Source organism: Mobula birostris, chromosome 4 (assembly GCF_030028105.1).
Source record: "Mobula birostris isolate sMobBir1 chromosome 4, sMobBir1.hap1, whole genome shotgun sequence".
Classification (NCBI taxonomy): Eukaryota; Metazoa; Chordata; class Chondrichthyes; order Myliobatiformes; family Myliobatidae; genus Mobula; species Mobula birostris.
The window spans coordinates 55,333,734-55,354,070 of record NC_092373.1 but is presented as its reverse complement, the minus strand read 5'-3'; the positions used below and the strand labels follow the sequence as shown (position 1 = coordinate 55,354,070).

At 41.9% G+C, this 20,337-nt stretch overlaps 1 protein-coding gene across 8 annotated transcripts in view; it reads left to right on the top strand.

Moving 5' to 3' along the window:
- veph1 (ventricular zone expressed PH domain-containing 1) overlaps positions 1 to 20,337 on the top strand; it is a 264,566-nt gene that overhangs the window by 82,142 nt on the left and 162,087 nt on the right. For all 8 annotated transcript variants that reach the window (XM_072255372.1, XM_072255375.1, XM_072255378.1 and 5 more), the window contains one exon: positions 1,393 to 1,556. In XM_072255372.1, the coding sequence (XP_072111473.1) occupies positions 1,393 to 1,556 (164 nt within the window). The remainder of the gene's footprint in view (positions 1 to 1,392; positions 1,557 to 20,337) is intronic.

Below are 20,337 nucleotides of genomic sequence, written 5' to 3'. Positions count from 1 at the left end.
TTGCACAATCTTGAAACTTGAGGGGTCTGAAGCACATCCGAGTAGGTATACATAAGCAAGGACCCAGCACTGGGGTAAGTTTTAGATTGCAAGAGTAATGTAATGATCCACCACTGGGGAATGCATTTTTTTTCATCTGAAGTGGTAGCAATAAGTGAGGAGTGTTAAGAAGCCAGAGAAGGGCAAGTCCCAGAGGGGTGTGCAAGAATGCAAAGGCATTTATTTCTGCATTTCATTAGTTTTATTTTACATTTTGCCATATGAAAGTTGTTAGGTAAGATCCTAAGCCTGTTTTAAAAGGTTTAATGAAGAAAAATGGCTTAAATATGCTTCATGATTTTTCTGGATACATTTTGTCTTGGATAACATATAACAATATATACTATCTAAAAGTGTATATAAACAGTCCATTTTGACTATCGTTTTGTATTTTTTTTTGGACTGTGTCAATTGATAGCATCTATCACATTGGGAGGCCTGATTCCCTGATGTGACATCAAAAATATTGAGTGGAGATTACAAAATTTCCCCAATGTAAGGGGTAACATCCCAGAATATGTGGACTATCTTCAGAGCAATACCTGAGAGGTGATTGTTTGCTCCTAGATATTATGACAAGAGACTGCTTGTTTTCTTTCCAGAAAAAGTTTGTATGGAATAATTTGTATTTGAGTTCAACACCAGCATTTACTTTACTACTCTCATGTAGGGAAATGCCTCTCTGTTTTACAAGGGTCCCTACGTGCATTTTTTGGAACATAGGAGGAGAGAATAGAAAATGAAATACATCCAAAGGAGACTTTGGAGACTGTTTGAAGAAAAGGAGGGAAGAAAAATAGGAAGTTTATTTGAATGTATGCTAAATTTGTATTGATATAGATTTGTTATATTTTGATTAATTGACATAATTGCCTTCAATATCATTCCTATATTTAAAACTGACTGCTTAAATCATATAAAATTCTCTCAAATCGTCAACATGTTTTAAAAGTTCCTTGCATTGAACACAGAATTGTAGTCAAACTGCATATCATGAAGGGTTAAATAGTTATACAGCAACCCCCACAGTTCAGTTCACTAATAATTTCCTTATGCTGCAGTTTAAATTTGTGAATGGTATGTAGGTTGCAATAACTTCAAGGTCACCTATTGTGCTATAAATTATTCCTACACCATTGAGCATTTTCAAATATCTATTTTCAGTAAAAGGAAAATGAAATTTACTGTTGCCATTTTTTCATTAAATATTCTTGTGGCATTGTCTGCCGTTTTTGTGGTATCATCTATTGTTTATTTATAATGGATTCTTTACGCACTCTGAGGAATGGTTTCCAGATGATCAACCACATTTGAATTTAAATGCTTGACTTTCTTACCTTGCTGCTCTCACAGGGAATTCTTTGTTGCTGCGGGTTTTACCTTCAATCTATGAGAAGCAGCCGGGACCTATTAACTGCCACGTAACGGAGTTGGTCCAACTCATGCCACAGCTGGAGTCTCCTGAACAGCACCATCTTCTACACCTTTTGCAAATGATAACAAAGCAGTGTCCTCAGGTAAAACTTTACTTAGTTACCAAATCATTCCTTCACTTTTATCCTTCTAAGCTAATTATCTGTTCATTTATCTAATCGCTGCTCATGGACTCTTTCATAAAAGAAACCCATGAGAGAACTTCTGAGCGGTAAAAACCAAGGAGACTGCCTGCCATAAACCCCATTTTTCAGTAATGTTCCTTTTGAAGAAGCTTTGCGGGCCATGTGGTGCTTTGCTCTTCATTTCATTCCCATTATCCAGCAATTAATTGACCATTTTGGTGTTGGCCTTTTAAAGTTAAAATACATGCAGTACTGGAAACCAGCACCTTCATAGAATGTCTACCATCCAAAATTGATCCTGCCTGTTTAGTCATAGTCATACTTTATTGATCCTGGGGGAAATTGGTTTTCGTTACAGTTGCACCATAAATAATTAACGAGTAATAAAACCATAAATAGTTAAATAGTAATATGTAAATTATGCCAGGAAGTAAGTCCAGGACCAGCCTATTGGCTCAGGGTGTCTGACCCTCCAAGGGAGGAGTTGTAAAGTTTGATGGCCACAGGCAGGAATGACTTCCTATGACGCTCTGTGTTGCATCTCGGTGGAATGAGTCTCTGGCTGAATGTACTCCTGAGCCCAACCAGTACATTATGTTGTGGATGGGAGACATTGACCAAGATGGCATGCAACTTGGACAGCATCCTCTTTTCAGACACCACCGTCAGAGAGTCCAGTTCCATCCCCACAACATCACTGGCCTTACGAATCAGTTTGTTGATTCTGTTGGTGTCTGCTACCCTCAGCCTGCTGCCCCAGCACACAACAGCAAACATGATAGCACTGGCCACCACAGATTCGTAGAACATCTTCAGCATCGTCTGGCAGATGTTAAAGGACCTCAGTCTCCTCAGGAAATAGAGATGGCTCTGACCCTTCCTGTAGACAGCCTCAGTGTTCTTTGACCAGTCCAGTTTATTGTCAATTCGTATCCCCAGGTATTTGCAATCCTCCACCATGTCCACACTGACCCCCTGGATGGAAACAGGGGTCGCCAGTACCTTAGCTCTCCTCAGGTCTACCACCAGCTCCTTAGTCTTTTTCACATTAAGCTGCAGATAATTCTGCTCACACCATGTGACAAAGTTTCCTACCGTAGCCCTGTACTCAGCCTCATCTCCCTTGCTGATGCATCCAACTATGGCAGAGTCATCCGAAAACTTCTGAAGATGACAAGACTCTGTGCAGTAGTTGAAGTCTGAGGTGTAAATGGTGAAGAGAAAGGGAGACAAGACAGTCCCCTGTGGAGCCCCAGTGCTGCTGATCACTCTATCGGACACACAGTGTTGCAAGCACACATACTGTGGTCTGCCAGTCAGGTAATCAAGAATCCATGATACCAGGGAAGCATCCACCTGCATCACTGTCAGTTTCTGCCCCAGCAGAGCAGAGCAGATGGTGTTGAATGCACTGGAGAAGTCAAAAAACATGACCCTCACAGTGCTCGCTGGCTTGTCCAGGTGGGCGTAGACACGGTTCAGCAGGTAAACAATGGCATCCTCAACTCCTAGTCGGGGCTGGTAGGCGAACTGGAGGGGATCTAAGTGTGGCCTGACCATAGGCCGGAGCAGCTCCAGAACAAGTCTCTCCAGGGTCTTCATGATGTGGGAGATCAATGCTACCGGTCTGTAGTCATTGAGGCTGCTGGGGCGCGGCGTCTTTGGCACAGGGACGAGGCAGGACATCTTCCACAGCTAATTTGCAGCTAATATTGCGAAAGGTCCCTGTTCTCACTTTTGCTCTGTACCGTGTTACAGAAGCCAGAGCCGTGTTCTTCCGTTAAGCTATTGTGTGTGCCCACATTTCAATTATGTTAGCTTATCAGTAAGAGTGTGATGGATATTCACTTTACAGGGTCCGCGAGGTTTGTTGCTTACTTCAGCTTTCTCGCACAACAACGTGACTTTTCCAAAGAGTCAAATCTGTTTGTGACAAAGTTAAACTTAGAGCAAATATCCCTTGTTCAGCTTCTTGCTGTAAACTAGAACAAATCTTTACCTCTTAAGAATCAGCTTGCAGTTAAAAGACAGCTTTGTAAGCAGTGTTACAGAGAACAGGGGGAGGGGTGGGCGGGGTGCTGGCTACTAAGAGATGTGGTTTGCAAAGTGGAGTGACTATGAGATGTTTAGCTGGTGCAGACTAGAATATAAGACAATGGGGTTATGTTGATTGGCCTGCATTGGACCAAGCAATTACTGCTAAGTTGTCTGCTTCATTGTAATAGAGATTGAGGAAGGTTCCTGACTGGGTTTATTTAGTCACTATGCACATTAAGCATGGTCACAAATTTGATTGATCAACAGTTGGAATATTTGTGTACTCAGAGAGTCAGACCTCACAGCATTAATTTTGGGTGTCAAGGATCTCTCCCCCTGTAAGCTTTTAGACCACCTGTGGGAATTACTTTGTCACAGCAAAGGTATCTATCTGACAAACATCAAATGTAAATGATGCCAGCTCGTAGTAAAGTAGTATAAAGGAAATGGTGGATGAACTGAATAAGTATTTTGCATCAGTCTTCACTGTGGAAGACACTAGCAGTAAACCAGAAGTTCAAGATTGTCAGGGGCCAGAAGGGTGTGAAGTTGCCGTTACGAGAGAGAAGATTCTTGGGAAACTGAAAGGTGTGAAGGTAGGTGGATCACCTGATCCAGATGGTGTGCACCCCATGGTTTTGAAAGAGGTGGCTGAGAGATTATGGAGGCATTAGTAATGATCTTTCAAGAAGCGCTAGAATCCGGAATGGTTCCAGAAGACTGGAAAATTACAAATGACACTCCACTCTTCAAGAAGGGAGAGATGCAGAAGAAAAGAAATTATAGGCCATTTAGTCTGACCTCAGTGGTTGGGAAGGAAGAAGGTTAAGGCTGTGGTTTCGAGTTACTTGGAAGCACATGGTAAAATAGGCTGTAGTCAGCATGGTTTCCTCAAGGGAAAACCTTGCCTGACAAATCGGTTGGAATTCTTTTAAAGAAATAACAAGCAAGCTAGACAAAGGAGTACCAGTTGATGCTGTGTACTTGGATTTTCAGAACGCCTTTGACAAGGTGCCACACATGAGGCTGCTTAACAATTTAAGAGAACATGGTTTTACCGGAAAGATTCTAGCATGATGAAGCAGTGGCTGATTGGTAGGAGGCAAAGAGTGGGAACAAAGGGAGCCTTTTCTGGCTGGCTGCTGGTGACAAGTGGTGTTTCACAGGGGTCTGTGTTGGGATTGCTTCTTTGTCAATGTTAATGACCTAGACAGATTAGGAGAATGGGCAAAGAAACAGCAGATGGAATACAGTGTCGGGAAGTGTAAGATCATGCACTTCAGTAGAAGAAATAAAAGGGTTGGCTATTTTCTAAAGAGAGAGAATGTACAAAAAACTGAGCTACATAGGGAGTTGGGAGTCCTTGTGCAGGATTCCCTAAAGGTTAATTTGCAGGTTGAGTCTGTGGTGAAGAAGGCAGATGTGATATTAGCATTCATTTCAAGAGGACTAGAATGTAAAAGCAAGGATATAATGTTAAGGCTTTATAAAGCACTGGTGAGACTTCACTTGGAGTATTATGAGAAGTTTTTGCCTCTTATCTGAGAAAGGATCTGTTGACACTGGAGAGGATTCAAAGGGGGTTCACGAAAATCATTCCAGGATTGAACAGCTTGTCATATGAAGGGTGACCTAATTGAAAACTAATTGAATTGTGAAAGGCCTTGATAGAGTGGATGTGGAGAGGATGTTTCATATGGTGACACAGCCTCAGAAAAAGGGAGTGCCCTTTTGGAACAGAGATGAAGAGGAATTTCTTTAGCCAGAGAATGGTGAATCTGTGAATTATTTGCCTCAGGTAGCTGTGGAGCCCAAGTCTTCATGTAATTTAAGGTTGATAGATTCTTGATTGTTTAGGGCATAGAGGGATACAGGGATAAGGCAGGACATTGAGGCTGAGAGGAAGAATTGATCAGCCATGATGAAATGCCGGAGCAGACTTTATGGGCCAAATGGTCTAATTCTGCTCCTATATCCTGTGCTGTTATAAATATTAGAAGACATTGTGGATTGTTAGAAATTATGAGATTGACAGACAGATGGGGTGACAGGAAGAAGAAGTAGAATTCATTCCTCTGCCTTTGTTTTCTGTGACAGCTCGTTGATATGTTCTTCTCGTTTTTAAGAATTGTATCTGTGTTTGGGAATGCTTTGTAGTTTGTAAATCATTTGTAATTCAGTAATCTTTTATAAGTCAGAAATCCTCTGAATGTCAACAATGTTAAGAACTACTTGTCTGAACCTAAATGTGTATCATTAAAAATAAACTGTGTTTAAACTACTTAGTGAATTAGAACCATCTCCTGGAAGGGAGGGAGGGCTCAATACTCAAATTGTTGGTATTGGCAGCTAGACCTCACCACCAAGACTGGATAGAGAAGTAAGCTAGTCCTTCAAGTGTAGGTGGACACAGTATAATCTCCCTATACTGAGGATACTCATATCTACATTGATTGTGCTTAAAATCTTCTTTTAAGTTTAAGATTTTGCGGACAGTGAACCCAATAGCATCACAAGAGGAAGAAAACAATGAAGAGATCACCAGTGACACCAGCTGTAACACCCTGATTATCTTGCTCTTCATCAAGGCATTCCTTTTGTTCTTTCCACCTTAGTCATTTCCTTTCCTTTGCTTGTTTCCTCACTTATTTTCTCATTCTGATAAAAGGTTATTGATCCACAATTCCAATAACCTTGGTGTCATTTGCAAACTTACTAATCCACCCTTCCACTTCCTCATCCAAGTCATTTATAAAAATCACAAAGAAGAGGAATACCAGAAGAGATTCCTGTGGAACACTGTTGGTCATTGACCTCCCAGCAGAATATGTTCCATGTACAATCAACCTCTGCCTTCTATCAGCAAGCCAATTCTGTACCTACACAGCCAAGTTTCCCTGAATGACATGCTTCCTGAGTTTCTGAATGAGCCTACCATGGGGATCCTTTATCAAACACCTTACTAAAATCCATTTACACCACATTTATTGCTCTATCTTCATCAATGTGTTTTGTCACATCATCAGAGAATTCATTTTGGCTCGTGAGACATGACCTGCCTCTCACAAAGCCATGTTGACTTTCTCTAATTGGGCTATGCTTCTCCAAATACCTGTAAATCCTGTCTCTGAGAACCTTCTCCAAAAATTTGCCCACCACTGAAGTAGAACTCCCTGGTCTATAATACATAACCCCCAGGGTTATCCCTACTCCCTTTCTTGAACAAAGGAATAATATTTACCACCCTCCGATCTCTGGTACTACTGTGGCCAGTGAGGATCATGGTCAAAAGCGCAGCAATCTCTGCTCTTGTTTCCTGTGGTGACCTAGGGTAGATCTCGTCCGGTGCTGATGATTTATCTATCCCAATGCTTTTTGTGTAAGTTCCACCATATCCTCTTTCTTAATGTTGACATGTTCTAGCTTATCAACCTGTTTTATACTATTCTCATAAATGTCAAGGTCCCTCTCCCTGGTGAATACTGAAGCAAAGGATTCATTATGGACCTTCCTTTCTTCCTCCGACTCCAGGCGCATGTTTCCTCTACCCCTGATCAGTCCCACCCTCTAAGCTATGACGTTTTTCTTCCTCTTGACTAGATATTCCACATCTCTTATCAACAATGGTTCCTTTACCATGCCATTCTTTCCCTGCCTACTTATTTAATGTATTATTTTTATATATATGCTTATGGTAATTTATAGTTTTTATTACCATGTGTTGCAAAGTACTGCTGCTGTAAAATAACATATTTCACAACATGTCAGTGATATTAAACCTGATTCTGTCACTGCTACTGTCCCCATCTCTGATATGCTCACCTACCAAGAAATTTGATACTTGACCTGTTTAATGGCCCAGTACCAGATCTAGAATGGCCTTTCCTCTAGCCGGCTTGTTAACATATTGTGTCAGGAATCCTTCCAGGATATGCTGAACATTCTGCCCCATTTTGGACTATGTTGGTTCTGTTCAATATTAGGGAAGTTGAAGTCACCCATGACAAAAACCCCTGTTATTTTTGCAGATTTCCAAAACCTGCCCCTGATGTGTTCCTCAGTCTCTATGTTGCTCTTGGATGGGCAGCTGGGAGGGTGAGGTCTATAGAATATTCCCAATACCTGAACAGTGATTGCTCCCTTCCTGATCCTAACTTCCACCCACACTGAATCAGTAGGTGACACATTAGGTTCAAGCATAACCTGTCCCTTTTGTACAGGTCCTACCTTCCCCAGAAGAGATCCAATGATTGAGAAATCTGCAGCAATGCCCCTGCACCAATTCTTCAACCACACGTTCATCTGTCATTTCATCCTATTCTTACCCTCACTGGCACGTGGGACAGGCAGCAACCAGAGATTACCACCCTAGAGGTCCTGCTTTTCAGCTTCCTCCCTATATTCTCTTTAAAGGAGCTCATCCCTTTTCCTACCTATGTCATTAGTACCCAGATGTACCACAGTTTCCCCCTAGCTGCTCACTCTCCCCACCTAGAATGCCGTGGACCTGATCTGAGAAATCCCTCCCTGACCCTAGCACCCAGGAGGCAACATACCATCTGGGTGTCTCCTTCACATCCGCAGAATCTCCTGTCTGCTCCTCTAACTATTGTATCTCCTCTTGGCACTGTAATCCTCTTCTCTCTCCTTCCGTTCTGAGCTACAGAGACAGATTCAGTGCCAGAGAGCTGGTCGCTGCAACTTTCCCCTGGTCCCCCAGAAGTACTTAAGGTAGTATTTTTGTTGTTGATGGGAACAGCCACAGGGGTACTCTGCACGATTCCCTTTCACTCTCCTGACAATCACAAAGCAACCGTCAACCTGCATCCTGCAACTTAGTAACAACTACCTCCCTGTAGCTCCTACCTAATGCCTCCTAATTCTCCTGTATGTTAACTGGAGCTCCAGTTTCTTTACAAAGTCTGGAAGCGGGTTTGCTGGAGCTGTTGGGGAGGGTTTAAACTCATTTGGCAGGGGAATGGGAACTGGAGAGATAGGGCTGATGATGGAGCAATTGGTATACAAGTCAATGCATTGTCTAGTGAGACTGAGGAAGCACAGGCAAGATGATAGGGAGAAATTGCAGTTAGTGGGATGAGCTTAAGTGTAACATGGGGGCAAAATCAAAAAGGCCGATGAATACAGGACTGAAAGTGATGTATTTGAATGCATGCAGTATGCAGAATGAGATAGATGATCTTGTAGCGCAGTTGGAGTTTGGCAGGTATGATGTTGCGGGTATCACTGAGTCACAACTAAACAAAGATCATAGTTGGGAGCTTAGCATCCAAGGATGCACATTGTATCAAAAGGACAGGCAGGTAGGCAGAGGAGGTGGGGTGGCTCTGTTGGTAACCAATGAAATCAAATTCTTAGAAAGAGGTGACAAAGGATCAGAAGATGTAGAATAGTTGTGGGTAGAGTTAAGAAACGGGAAGAGTGAAAGGACCCAGACTTGAGTTATACATGGGCCTCTGAACAGTAGCTAGGATGTGGGAGATAGAAAAGGTATGCAATAAGGGCAATGTTACAATAGTCTTGGGGAACTTCAATATGCAGGTGGATTGGGAAAACTGTGTTGCTGCTAGATCCTGAGAGGGATTTTGTAAAATTCCTATGAGATAGCTTTTTAGAGCAGCTTGCGTTTGAGCCCACTAGAGGAAAGGCAATTGTAGACTGGGTGTTGTGCATGAACCAGATTTGATTAGTGAGCTCAAGGTAAAGGAAACTTTGGATGTCAGTGATCATTATATGATAGAATTCACTCTGGAAGAAGATAAAGTCAGATCCAAACTTCTCTTGAAGTCCGTATTGAACAAACGGGCTCTCACTCAGGAGTATTGGCCCTTCCTCCTTGAAGCCATTCATCTGCACAAACTACTTAGTGCAACAGGGACTTTCCTTCCAACACTATTCTGCGGCATCTTCCCTCGTGTCCGGCTCGCTAGACTACTGTCCATCACTCATCTCTCTCCACCCTGCTCTCTCTAGAACCTTCTGATCCCGCCAGGCATTACAGGAGGATGAGGCAACAGGAGCTGACAAGGGAAGTCAGAGACAGTGTAAAAGCAAAACAGAGGGAATGTAATACAGTAAAACCTACTGGGAAGTTAGAGGATTGGGAAGCTTTTAGAAACCAACAGAAGGCAACTTAAAAAAAATCCATAAGGAGAGAAAAGATGAAAAATGAGGGTAAGCTAACCAATAATGTAATAGGGATTTTTTAACTAAAGAGTGAAAGAGGAGCGAGAGTGAATATTGAACTGCTGGAAAGTGAGACTCATGAGTTTGTGATGGGGGACAATGAACTGGTGGATGAACTTAAGTATTTTGCATCAGTCTTCACTGTGGAAGGCACTAGTAATATGCCAGAAATTTAAGACTATCAGAGGGGCAGAAGTAGGTGTAGTTGCTACTACTAAAGAGAAGGTGTTTGGAAGCTGAAAGGTAGATAAGTCATATGGACTACACCCCAAGGTTCTGAAAGAGGTAGCTGAAGAGATTGTGGAGGCATTGGTAATGATCTTTTAAGATTCACTACATTCTGGCATGGTTCTGGGGGACTAGAAAATTACAAATGCCATGCCACTCTTTAAGAAAGGAGGGAGGCAAAAGTCAGGAAATTATAGGCCTGTCCTCAATGGTTTGGAAGATGTTGAAGTCCATTATTAAGGATGAGCTTCAGGGTTTTTGGAGGCTCATGATCAAGTAGGACAAAGTCAGCATGGTTTCCTTAAGGGGAAAGCTTGCCAGACAAATCTGTTGGAATTCTTTGAGGCAGATAGTGTTACGGCATTAGCAACAATGAATATAGAAGTGAGTGAGGGTTTTATAAACAAACATAAACATCCATTAAACTCTGCTCAATAATAGTGAAAAGTATTCAAATAACTAACTTAACTGGAAGTTAACTGCTATACGGCAACTCTGGAACAGTTCTTAAAAGGGTAAATTTCAAGACAGTTCTTAAAGTGGTAAATTCGAACACAGTCTTAAAATGGTAAATTCGAAAGTCTTGAGTGATTTACAGTCAATAAGGAGAGACTTCTCTGGAAATGGATTTCTTCGAAGACGTGACGTTACTGCTGATTCCCCAAAGGATTCACGACGAAGGAAATAAAACGGCTTAAAGGAACTGACCTTTTCCTGGCGAGTGAATGCTACACAAACTTCCCTGCTCTTGTAGGAGTTATCGCAGATACAGGTCACCATATTCTGATCAGATCCTCAATAAGGTCGATCCGTCATAAAACCGCCGATCGACTCCAACTTTATTCCAATCCTTCGGGTTCCTGTCCTTCAGTAAGGTCTTCACTCTCCAATACTACTGTAAAGGTAAACCAAAGATACACCAACAAAGCTGGCAGCGATTGGTGAAACTGCCAGCACAACCATTATACCTTACAATAGGAAGTAGAAACTCCACTTTAAAACGAAACTGAGTCATGAGATGAATACACAGCATAACGGAGTAACTAACGAAGCAAACAACAACTCAACTGAAACTAACTGCGTCACACCAGGGGTCTCCCTTTTATACCTGTTGTGAACATGTCATCACGTGACCTCACATCGGCGCGAAAATTACATCACCCCACCATCAAAAAACCATTACATCATGGTCATAAGACAGTCACAAGATACCCACGGGGTATGTAACAATAGACAAAGGAGAATCGGTGGATTTTCAGAAGGCTTTTGACAAGGGTGCTGCACATTTGTCTACTTAACAGGATAAGAGCTCATAGTATGACAAAAAGGATACTAGGCATGGATATAAGTTTGGCTGACTGGCAGGAGGCAAGGACTGGGAATTAAATCTGGTTGGCTGCCGGTGTCTAGTGGTGTCCTGCAGGGGTCAGAGTTGGAACTGCTTCTTTTCACATATGTCAGCAATTTGGGTGACGGAATTGATACCTTTCTGGCCAAGTTTGCAGATGTTACAAAGATAGGTGGAGGGGCAGATAGTGTTGAGGAAGCAGGAATCTGCAGAACTTAGACAGACTGAGAGAATAGGCAAAGAAGTGGCAGATGGAATATAATGTAGGGGAGTGTATGGTCATGCATATTGGTGGAAAAATTAAAGGCATAGACTATTTTCTAAATGGGGAGAAAATTTGAAAATCAGAGGACTTGGGAGTCCCTGTGCAGTGTTCCCTAAAGGTTAATGGGTTGAGTTGGTGGTAAGGAAGCCAAATGCAATGTTAGCATTTGTTTTGAGAGGACTAGAATATAAGAGCAAGGATGTGATGCTGAAACCTTATAAGGCATTGGTCAGACTGCATAGAGTATTGTGAGCAATTTTGGGCCCCTTATCGAAAAAAAGATGTTCTTGCATTTGAGACACTCTGGAGGAGGTTTATGGAAATGAAAAAGTTAACATATGAGGAGCATTTGATTGCTCTGGGCTTTGTACTCACTGCAGTTTAGAAGAATGATGGGGTATCTCATTGAAACATTTTGAATATTAAAAGCCTGGATAGAGAGAGAATGTTTGCTGTATAGTGAGGGAGTCTAGGACCAATCAGAGGACACAGCCTCAGAATAAAGGGTTGTTCATTTAGAACAGAGATGAGGAATTTCTTTAGCCAGAGAGTAGTGAATCTGTGGAATTCATTGCCAAGGACGCCTATGGAGGCCAAATTATTGCGTATATTTAAAGTGGAATTTGATAGATTCTTGACTAGTCAGGGCATCACAGTTTACAGGGAGAAGGCAGGAGAATGGGGGTAAGAGGTATAGTAACAGCCATGATGGAATGGTGGAGCATACTCAATAGGCCGAGTGCCCTGGTTCTCCACCTGTGACTTCAGGTCTTATTGTAAGGAGTTGCAGCGGCATATACTTCATGCAGATGTAGTCATCAAGGAGGCTGGAGGTCTCCTGGGTCTCCCACATCTGACCAGAAAAACTGGACACTGGATCCAGTCCTACTGTACTAGCTTGGCACAAATAGACAAAGAAAGAAACTTAGCTTCGCCTTCATCTCTTCTCACCAAAGTCTCAAGTTCTCCATTCTAATGCTGTCTCTCTATCTCTTAATCTTTACTTGATCCCTCTGCCTCTAAATAAGCAGCTGTCAAACTGTCTGTTTGCAGTATTAACAATTGCCAGCATTTTCAGTTTTTTTTTAGCTTTAAGGCTACCAGGCAAAGCTCGTCCCATTTATGGTTTCAACATAAGGCCTACTTTTCTCTGAGACACTGTCCTATTTATGAGGCACAGAAGCATTAATGAATTGTGCACTTTTGATGCCCTCTGTATGAAAATTTATATCTGGAGACTGAATGAAATTGTAGCATACAAGCAGTATGAGTTTAACAAACAGGTTTCAGAATAAATTTCTTTTCATATGTCTTTTTTAATGTCATTTGGTATGATGGATCGAATTTTCATACCAACATTTCCACTAGGAACTGGGATAATCTTTCCACAGAAAATTCTTTGGAGTGACATAATATGGTGTACTTCCATCAAAATAAAGTGGATGAATGAAATAATTTAAGTATGGATGGAAAATGAGAGAAAAAAACAAAGTAGCTTACCAGATCTGCTTTCAGTTGCCAGAATCTGCAGAAGGCTTGTTTAATTCATGTGAATCAAGCAACACAATTAAATATTTGAGTGATATGGAAAGGCACATTGAAAAAGTAGGTTATTCCAAGTCCTGTGGGACTAGTTTAAGGATGAATTGAGGAAGAATCTTTGCGTGAGTTACAAATGAAAACTTATTAGAAAATGATAAATGTTCCAGTAGTGTGATCATGTATAATTTTAATGTCAAAAATTTGTTACAAAGGTATTAATTAAAAGTCTGTTGTAAGCATAATTTGATCTAAAAAAGAGGAATTCTGCAGATGCTGGAAATTCAAGCAACACACATCAAAGTTGCTGGTGAACGCAGCAGGCCAGGCAGCATCTCTAGGAAGAGGTACAGTCGACGCTTTGCCAATCACCTGTCCAGCTCTTGGCTCCATCCCTCTCCCTCCTGTCTCCTCCTATCATTTTGGATCTCCCCCTCCCCCTCTCAAATCTCTTACTCACTCTTCCTTCAGTTAGTCCTGACGAAGGGTCTCGGCCTGAAACGTCGACTGTACCTCTTCCTAGAGATGCTGCCTGGCCTGCTGCGTTCACCAGCAACTTTGATAATTTGATCTATATCAGTTTTGTGTCTTATTGGATTTACAGAAAATGCTGTAAACACTTATCAGGTCTGTCAGCACCTGGGAAAAGAGAAATGGATTCTGAGGTCCTGCAGTCCTAAAACTGTTGAATGTCTAAGCTGGATGTCAAAACTTTTCCCTAGAAATTGTATTTCTGGGGCACGCTGAGGTTACATGTGCAGTAATGGTGGGTTCTTATCAACTGGTGGCTTAATATGACTTTGTGCCACAATACGGCTCCATCAAGGCACTGAGTTTAATCATAGCACTTGGACCAATTGGGTTTGTCCATCGTGATCATAAGACCATAACACATAGGAGCAGAATTGGACAATTTGGCCCTTCGGGACTCTTCAACTATTCAATAAGGATTGACTTATTGTCCTTCTCAACCCCATTCCTCTGCCTTCTCCCCGTGACCTTTGACTCTCTTACTAACAAAGAAACTATTAAACCTCCACTTTAAATATACCCAATGACTTGGCCTCCACAGCTATCTGTGGCAATGACTTACACAGATTCACCACTTTCTGGCTAAAGAAATTCCTCCCCATCTCTATTCTAAAGCGATGTCCTTCTGTTCTGAGTCTGTGCCCCCGGTGCTAGTTTTCCCCGCTATTGGAAACATTCTCTTCACATGTACTCTCTCTGAGCCTTTCAATATTCAATAGCTTTTGATGAGTTCTCCTTCATTCTTCTAAACCCCAGTGAATATAAGCCCAAAGCCATCAAACACATCCCCTACATTTTTCATTCACAGGTTCATTCTCATAAACCTCCTCTGGACGCTCTTCAATGCGAGGATATCCTTTCCAGATAAGGGGGCCAAAACTGCTCACGATACTCCCAAGTGCTGTTTGATCAAAGCCTTATAAATCCTCAGCATTATATCCTTGCTTTTACTTTCTTGCTACTGAACCAACCTGTAAGATAATCCCTTTGTACCTCCAATTTCTGAATTTGCTCCCTGTTTTGTCTACTCCTTTATTCCTTATACCACCTGCATGACCATAAGCTTCCCTAAACCATTACCATCTGCCTCTTCTTTTCCCATTCTCCTAATCTGTCCAAGTTGTTCTGCAGACTCCCTGCTTCCTCAACACTACCTTCCCCTCTACCTGTCTTTATATCATTTGCCACCTTGGCCACAACACTTATTAATTCTGTCATCCAAATAATTAACATAATGAGAAAAGAAGCGGACCTAACACCAGCTCTTGCAGAAAGACACCAGTCACCAGCAACCATCAACCATCCAGAAAAGGCCCCCTTTATTCCTGCTCTTTGGCTCCTGCCAGTCAGCCAATCTACTATCCATGCAGGTATCTTTCCTGTAACACTATTGGCTCTTCTCTTGTTTAGCAGCCTCATGTGTGGTACTTCATCAAAGGCCTACTGAAATTCCAAGTAAACATCCATTGACTCTCCCTTGTCTATCCTGCTGTTCTTTTCCTCAAAGGATTTCAACAGATTTGTCAGGTGAGATTTCTGCTTTGGGAAACCATGCTGAGTTTAGCCTATTTTATTATGTGCTTCCAAGTACTCTGAATCCTCATTGTTAATAATGGACTCCAGCATCTTTCCAACATCTAATTTCCTGTCTTTTGCCTCCCTCCCTTCATAAAAAGTGGCATGACATTTACAATTTTCCAGTCCTCCAGAACTATTCTTGGAAGATCACTACTAATGCCTCCAAATTGCCATCAACTAAATCTTTTGGAACCTAGGGTGTAGTCTATCTGGTCCAAATGACTTAACCACCTTCAGACCTTTCAACTTCCCAAGCACATACTCCTTGGTAATAGCAACTACACTCATTTCTGCCCCCTGACACTCAAATTTCTGGCATACTGATGGTATCTTCAAAAGTGAAGACTGATGCAAAATAATTGCTGAGTTCTTTATCCACCATTACTATCTCTCCAGCATCATTTTCTGGCAATCCAATATCCATTCTTGCCTCTCTTCCACTCATTATATATCTGAAAAAAAACTTTTGGTATCCTTGTGTCTGTTATTGACTAGCTTACCTTCGTATTTAATTTTTTTCTATCCTTATTGTTTTGTTGCTTTCTGCTGATCTTTAAAAACATCCCAATCCTCCAGCTTTACACAAATTTTTGCTATATTATATGCTTTCTCTTTTGCTTTTATGCTGTCTTTGACTTACATTGTCAAGCATGGTTGTCGCATCCTCCATCTGGAATGCTGCTGCTTCTTTGGGATAAATTAATCCTGCACCTTCCGAACTACTCTCAGAAACTCCAGCCATTGCTGCTCTGCCCTCACCTATGATGGTGCTCCCTTCGAATCTTGGTCCCAGCATAGCGCAGGTGGAGCCCATCTTATCAGACCAGCTTCCTCCTTCCCCTATATTGGTGCCAGTGTCCCACAAGTTCAAACCCACTCCTTCCACAGCAATCTTTGAGCCACACATTTAGCTCTCTGATCTTATTCACCCTGTGCCAATTTGTACATAGCTCAGATAACAATCTGGAGATAGTTACCTTTTTGGTTCTTTGTTTTAACTTAGTGGCTATCTGCTCAAATACCCTCAGCAGAACCCTTTTCCTTGTTCTTCCTGTGCCCTTGGTACCCACAAGAACCACAACAACTGGATCATTTCCCCTCCCACCTCAAATTGCTCTGCAGGTCAGATAAGATGTCCTGAAGCTGGGCATCAGGCTGACAGCATAGCCTTCAGAACTCTTGAACAGAGAATTATGTCTATCCCTCTGAATATACTCTCCCCAACTACAACTGTATTTCTTTTCTTTCCCCGTCTCTTGAATGGCTCCCTGTACCATAGTGCCATAGTTCGGTTGCTCATCCTTCCTAATGCCCCAACTCTCATCCTCACAGGGAGCAACAAGCTCGAACCTGTTGGGCATGCTGAAACTCTGCAGGACTACCTCTAGGATCCCTCTACCTGCCTCATTCACAATCACACCCTATTGTCCCTGAACGCAGACCAGATCTGAAGCAGTTACTCTACTGGGTGTGACTGCCTCCTGAAACACAGTGTCCAGGTAACTCTCCCCCTCCCCTTCCCTGATCATCCGGGTGGCAAAGCTGGAGCACTCCAACAGAGGTCAGCAAGCAAGAGCAGAATCACTCATATAAATCAGTACCCAGGGCAAAAAGTTTTCCAAAAGGATAAAATGTCAAGGAGTTTATAAAGTTTTTAAAAATGCCCAGAGGAGGGAACACTTTAAATCATTACTTGATTTCCTACTTTAAGTAGGATCTCTTTCTATTTGAACTACGAGTTAACAAAGAAGACGACAAGTCATAAGCTACAGATCCATTTTGTTAGCAATTAACCAGCTCTGATCATCCTGATAATATCTTTGATATATGGCAGGGAAATGGCCGTGGTGTTAGGGAGTTCCAACTTTTGCAATTTGCCATGAGCTGCCTATTTGTGCTTTAGCTGTAATAATTGAGAGCTAGTGGATTCAATTCCCATTCAAGTGTAGAGGCAATTGGTCAGTTTGTGCTGGGCTCCAAAGAGTTTTACCTTTCAAATGGTGCTGATTCTGAAATGAACTTTGGCGTCAGGTGCAGTTTTCAGGAAAGTGATCAGAATGGTGAAATCCAGAAAATTTCTCTTGCAGCTTAATTGAATGTGGCCAAAATACTTTGGCATATGGTAGGGAGATTGTTCTAGAACAGTCACAAGAGAGAGAAGTAGCTAGCCAACAGCAGAGAAAAAGTTGATTCATTGGCAGAGGGTCAATTGCATAAGAATGGATGGATCTTAAACAACTCCAGTTGTGAAATGCAAGACAGGACTGTACGAAATAAGATGTTTTTTTCAATGGAAAGGAACATACAATAGAAAGTTAAGGAGATATACACAGAATTAGAACACAATAAAGGATTTCAATTGTAATTTCATGAAGGCACATGCTGTGGAACCATCTTATGAAAATATTTTCGGAGATTAATTCTCCTGAGCTTAAACCCCATGAACACTTACAATGTGTTACATTTTTTAAAAAACAGTTATACTTAAAACGACACACACAAGAAATGCTGGTGAACGCAGCAGGCCAGGCAGCATCTATAGGAAGAGGTACAGTCAACATTTCGGGCCGAGACCTTCCGTCAGGACTAACTGAAAGAAGAGATAGTAAGAGATTTGAGAGGGGAAGGGGGAGATCCAAAATGATAGGAGAAGACAGGAGGGGGAAGGATGGAGCTAAGAGCTGGAAAGTTGATTGGCAAAAGGGATACAAGGCTGGAGAAGGGAGAGGATCATGGGACGGGAGGCCTAGGGAGAAAGAAGTGGGGTTGGAGCCTAGAGGATGGGCAAGGAGTTGTAGTAAAAGGGACAGAGGGAGAAAAAAGGGGAAAGAAAAAAATATTTAATAATACATAAATAAATAAATAAGGGATGGGGTATGAAGGGGAAGTGGGACATTAACGGAAGTTAGATAAGTCAATGTTCGTGCTATCAGGTTGGAGGCTACCCAGACGGAATATAAGGTGTTGTTCCTCCAACGTGAGTGTGGATTCATCTTGACAGTAGAGGAGGCTGTGGATAGACATATCAGAGTGGGAATGGGACAGCCTCCTCTACTGTTAAGATGAAGCCACACTCAGGTTGGAGGAACAACGCCTTATATTCCGTCTGGGTGGCCTCCAACCTGATGGCATGAATATTGATTTCTCTAACTTCCGTTAATGCCAACCTCTCCTTCTTATCCCATCCCTTATTTATCTATCTATCTATTTATTTATTTATCCTTCACCCCCCTTTTTCCTCCCTTTGTCCCTCTCACTATAACCCCTTGCCCATCCTTTGGGTCCCCCCCCCTTTCTTTCTCCCTAGGCCTCCCGTCCCATGATCCTCTCCCTTCTGCAGCCTCATATCCCTTTTGCCAATCGACCTCCCAGCTCTTGGCTCCATCCCTCCCCCTCCTGTCTTCTCCTGTCATTTTGGATCTCCCCCTCCCCCTCCCACTTTCAAATCTCTTACTATCTCTTCTTTCAGTTAGTCCTGACGAAGGGTCTCAGCCCGAAACATTGACTGTACCTCTTCCTAGAGATGCTGCCTGGCCTGCTGCGCTCACCAGCGTTTTTTGTGTGTGTTGCTTGAATTTCCAGCATCTGCAGATTTCCTCGTGTTTGAGTTTTACTTAAAATGCAACATTCTCAGAAATGAGTGTAATTTTGTTGTACCAATTTTGTTACAACGTAAGAGTTGATTTGACTTATTAATTTGTTCTCAAAGCAATCCCATATCCCTCGCCCTCCACTTACTTTCTTGGAATCTGTTTTCTCAAATGCTAATGGCCCCTGATAGTTCTGGTTCCTTTTCCCTACCGTGACTTAATAATACGCTTTAAGTAACAAACCGTTCTATAATTTAGACAGTTATATAGAGCAGATTTTCCAATGCATGGTGAACTGCCTGAGTTTGTCGACCTGTGATGTCCTTTGGAGCAGATTTTTTTTCCACCAGCTTTTCTCCAGATGAATTCTGACAAGTCCAACTGTGGTTTTCATGGATGAATTCTGGCCATTTACGTGAACAGAGGTCCAATAGAGGCCAGGCAGGGCCAGCTCATATGTGATTCCAGATTCTCTGAGTCTAACCTTCAAAAATCTTGCAATGAATTGAATTTTTTAAATGAAGTGCAAGATGCTACTGTTAATATTGAAGACAATGCAAACTTTGGCATTTTTGCAGTTTCTTAAGCAGTCTTTGGATACTAGTGAAGATGTAGACGTTGATAGAATTTGACACTTTTCAGGGAGTCTGTATGAGTCAACTGGTGCAATTATGCAATTGCTGAATGACTCCTTTCCCAGCACACATCCTTTACTAGTGGGAAATGAGATGGAAGTGAGTTTGAAGTCTTTTTTTAAAACTACTGCAGCACAGTTCCTGAACACCAGAAGAACAGTTGTGGCAGAAATCTTGGTTTCACTTTGTGTCTGTGTTTGTGGTTAAGTGTCAGTATCCCCAGATGGCAGCCTTAGATCTTATATACCAAATAGAAATTAGGCATAGCAGGAACAAGATTTTGCTTAAAGAAAGAAAATCTAGATGAGATTCCCATCATTTCTATAGTTCAGTTCCACCAGCTCTGATCAGCAGTAGCTGGGTTGATGGTAGCCAATCACGTGGACCAGTTTTATTGTGATGCTGAACTTAACCAATTTGCCAGCCTTCCGAGCAAGGAAGCCCAAGAGTGCTGGCTCTTCAAGAAATAACTTCCAGCTGGAACTCAAAAGATGTGACTGATGCCCTCCCAGAAAGGGAATTTTCTTTGTCCTGCCAAACTTGTGTTTTTTTGAAGATTTTAAAACTTCCTGTCAAACTCCACTTTATGAGACCATGTAAGTAATGATTATGAATACATTACATAGAACAAGAATTCAGGCACATGCAAAATTGGTAAGGGAAGTGTGGTGAAGTGACCCAATTCTCATTTAGGTAGGATGCAGACTACTTGTAACATACAATATTTTGGACTGTAAGAAAGAGCTGGAAGGGTACAAATGTGCAACTCCATTTAAAATGTCCA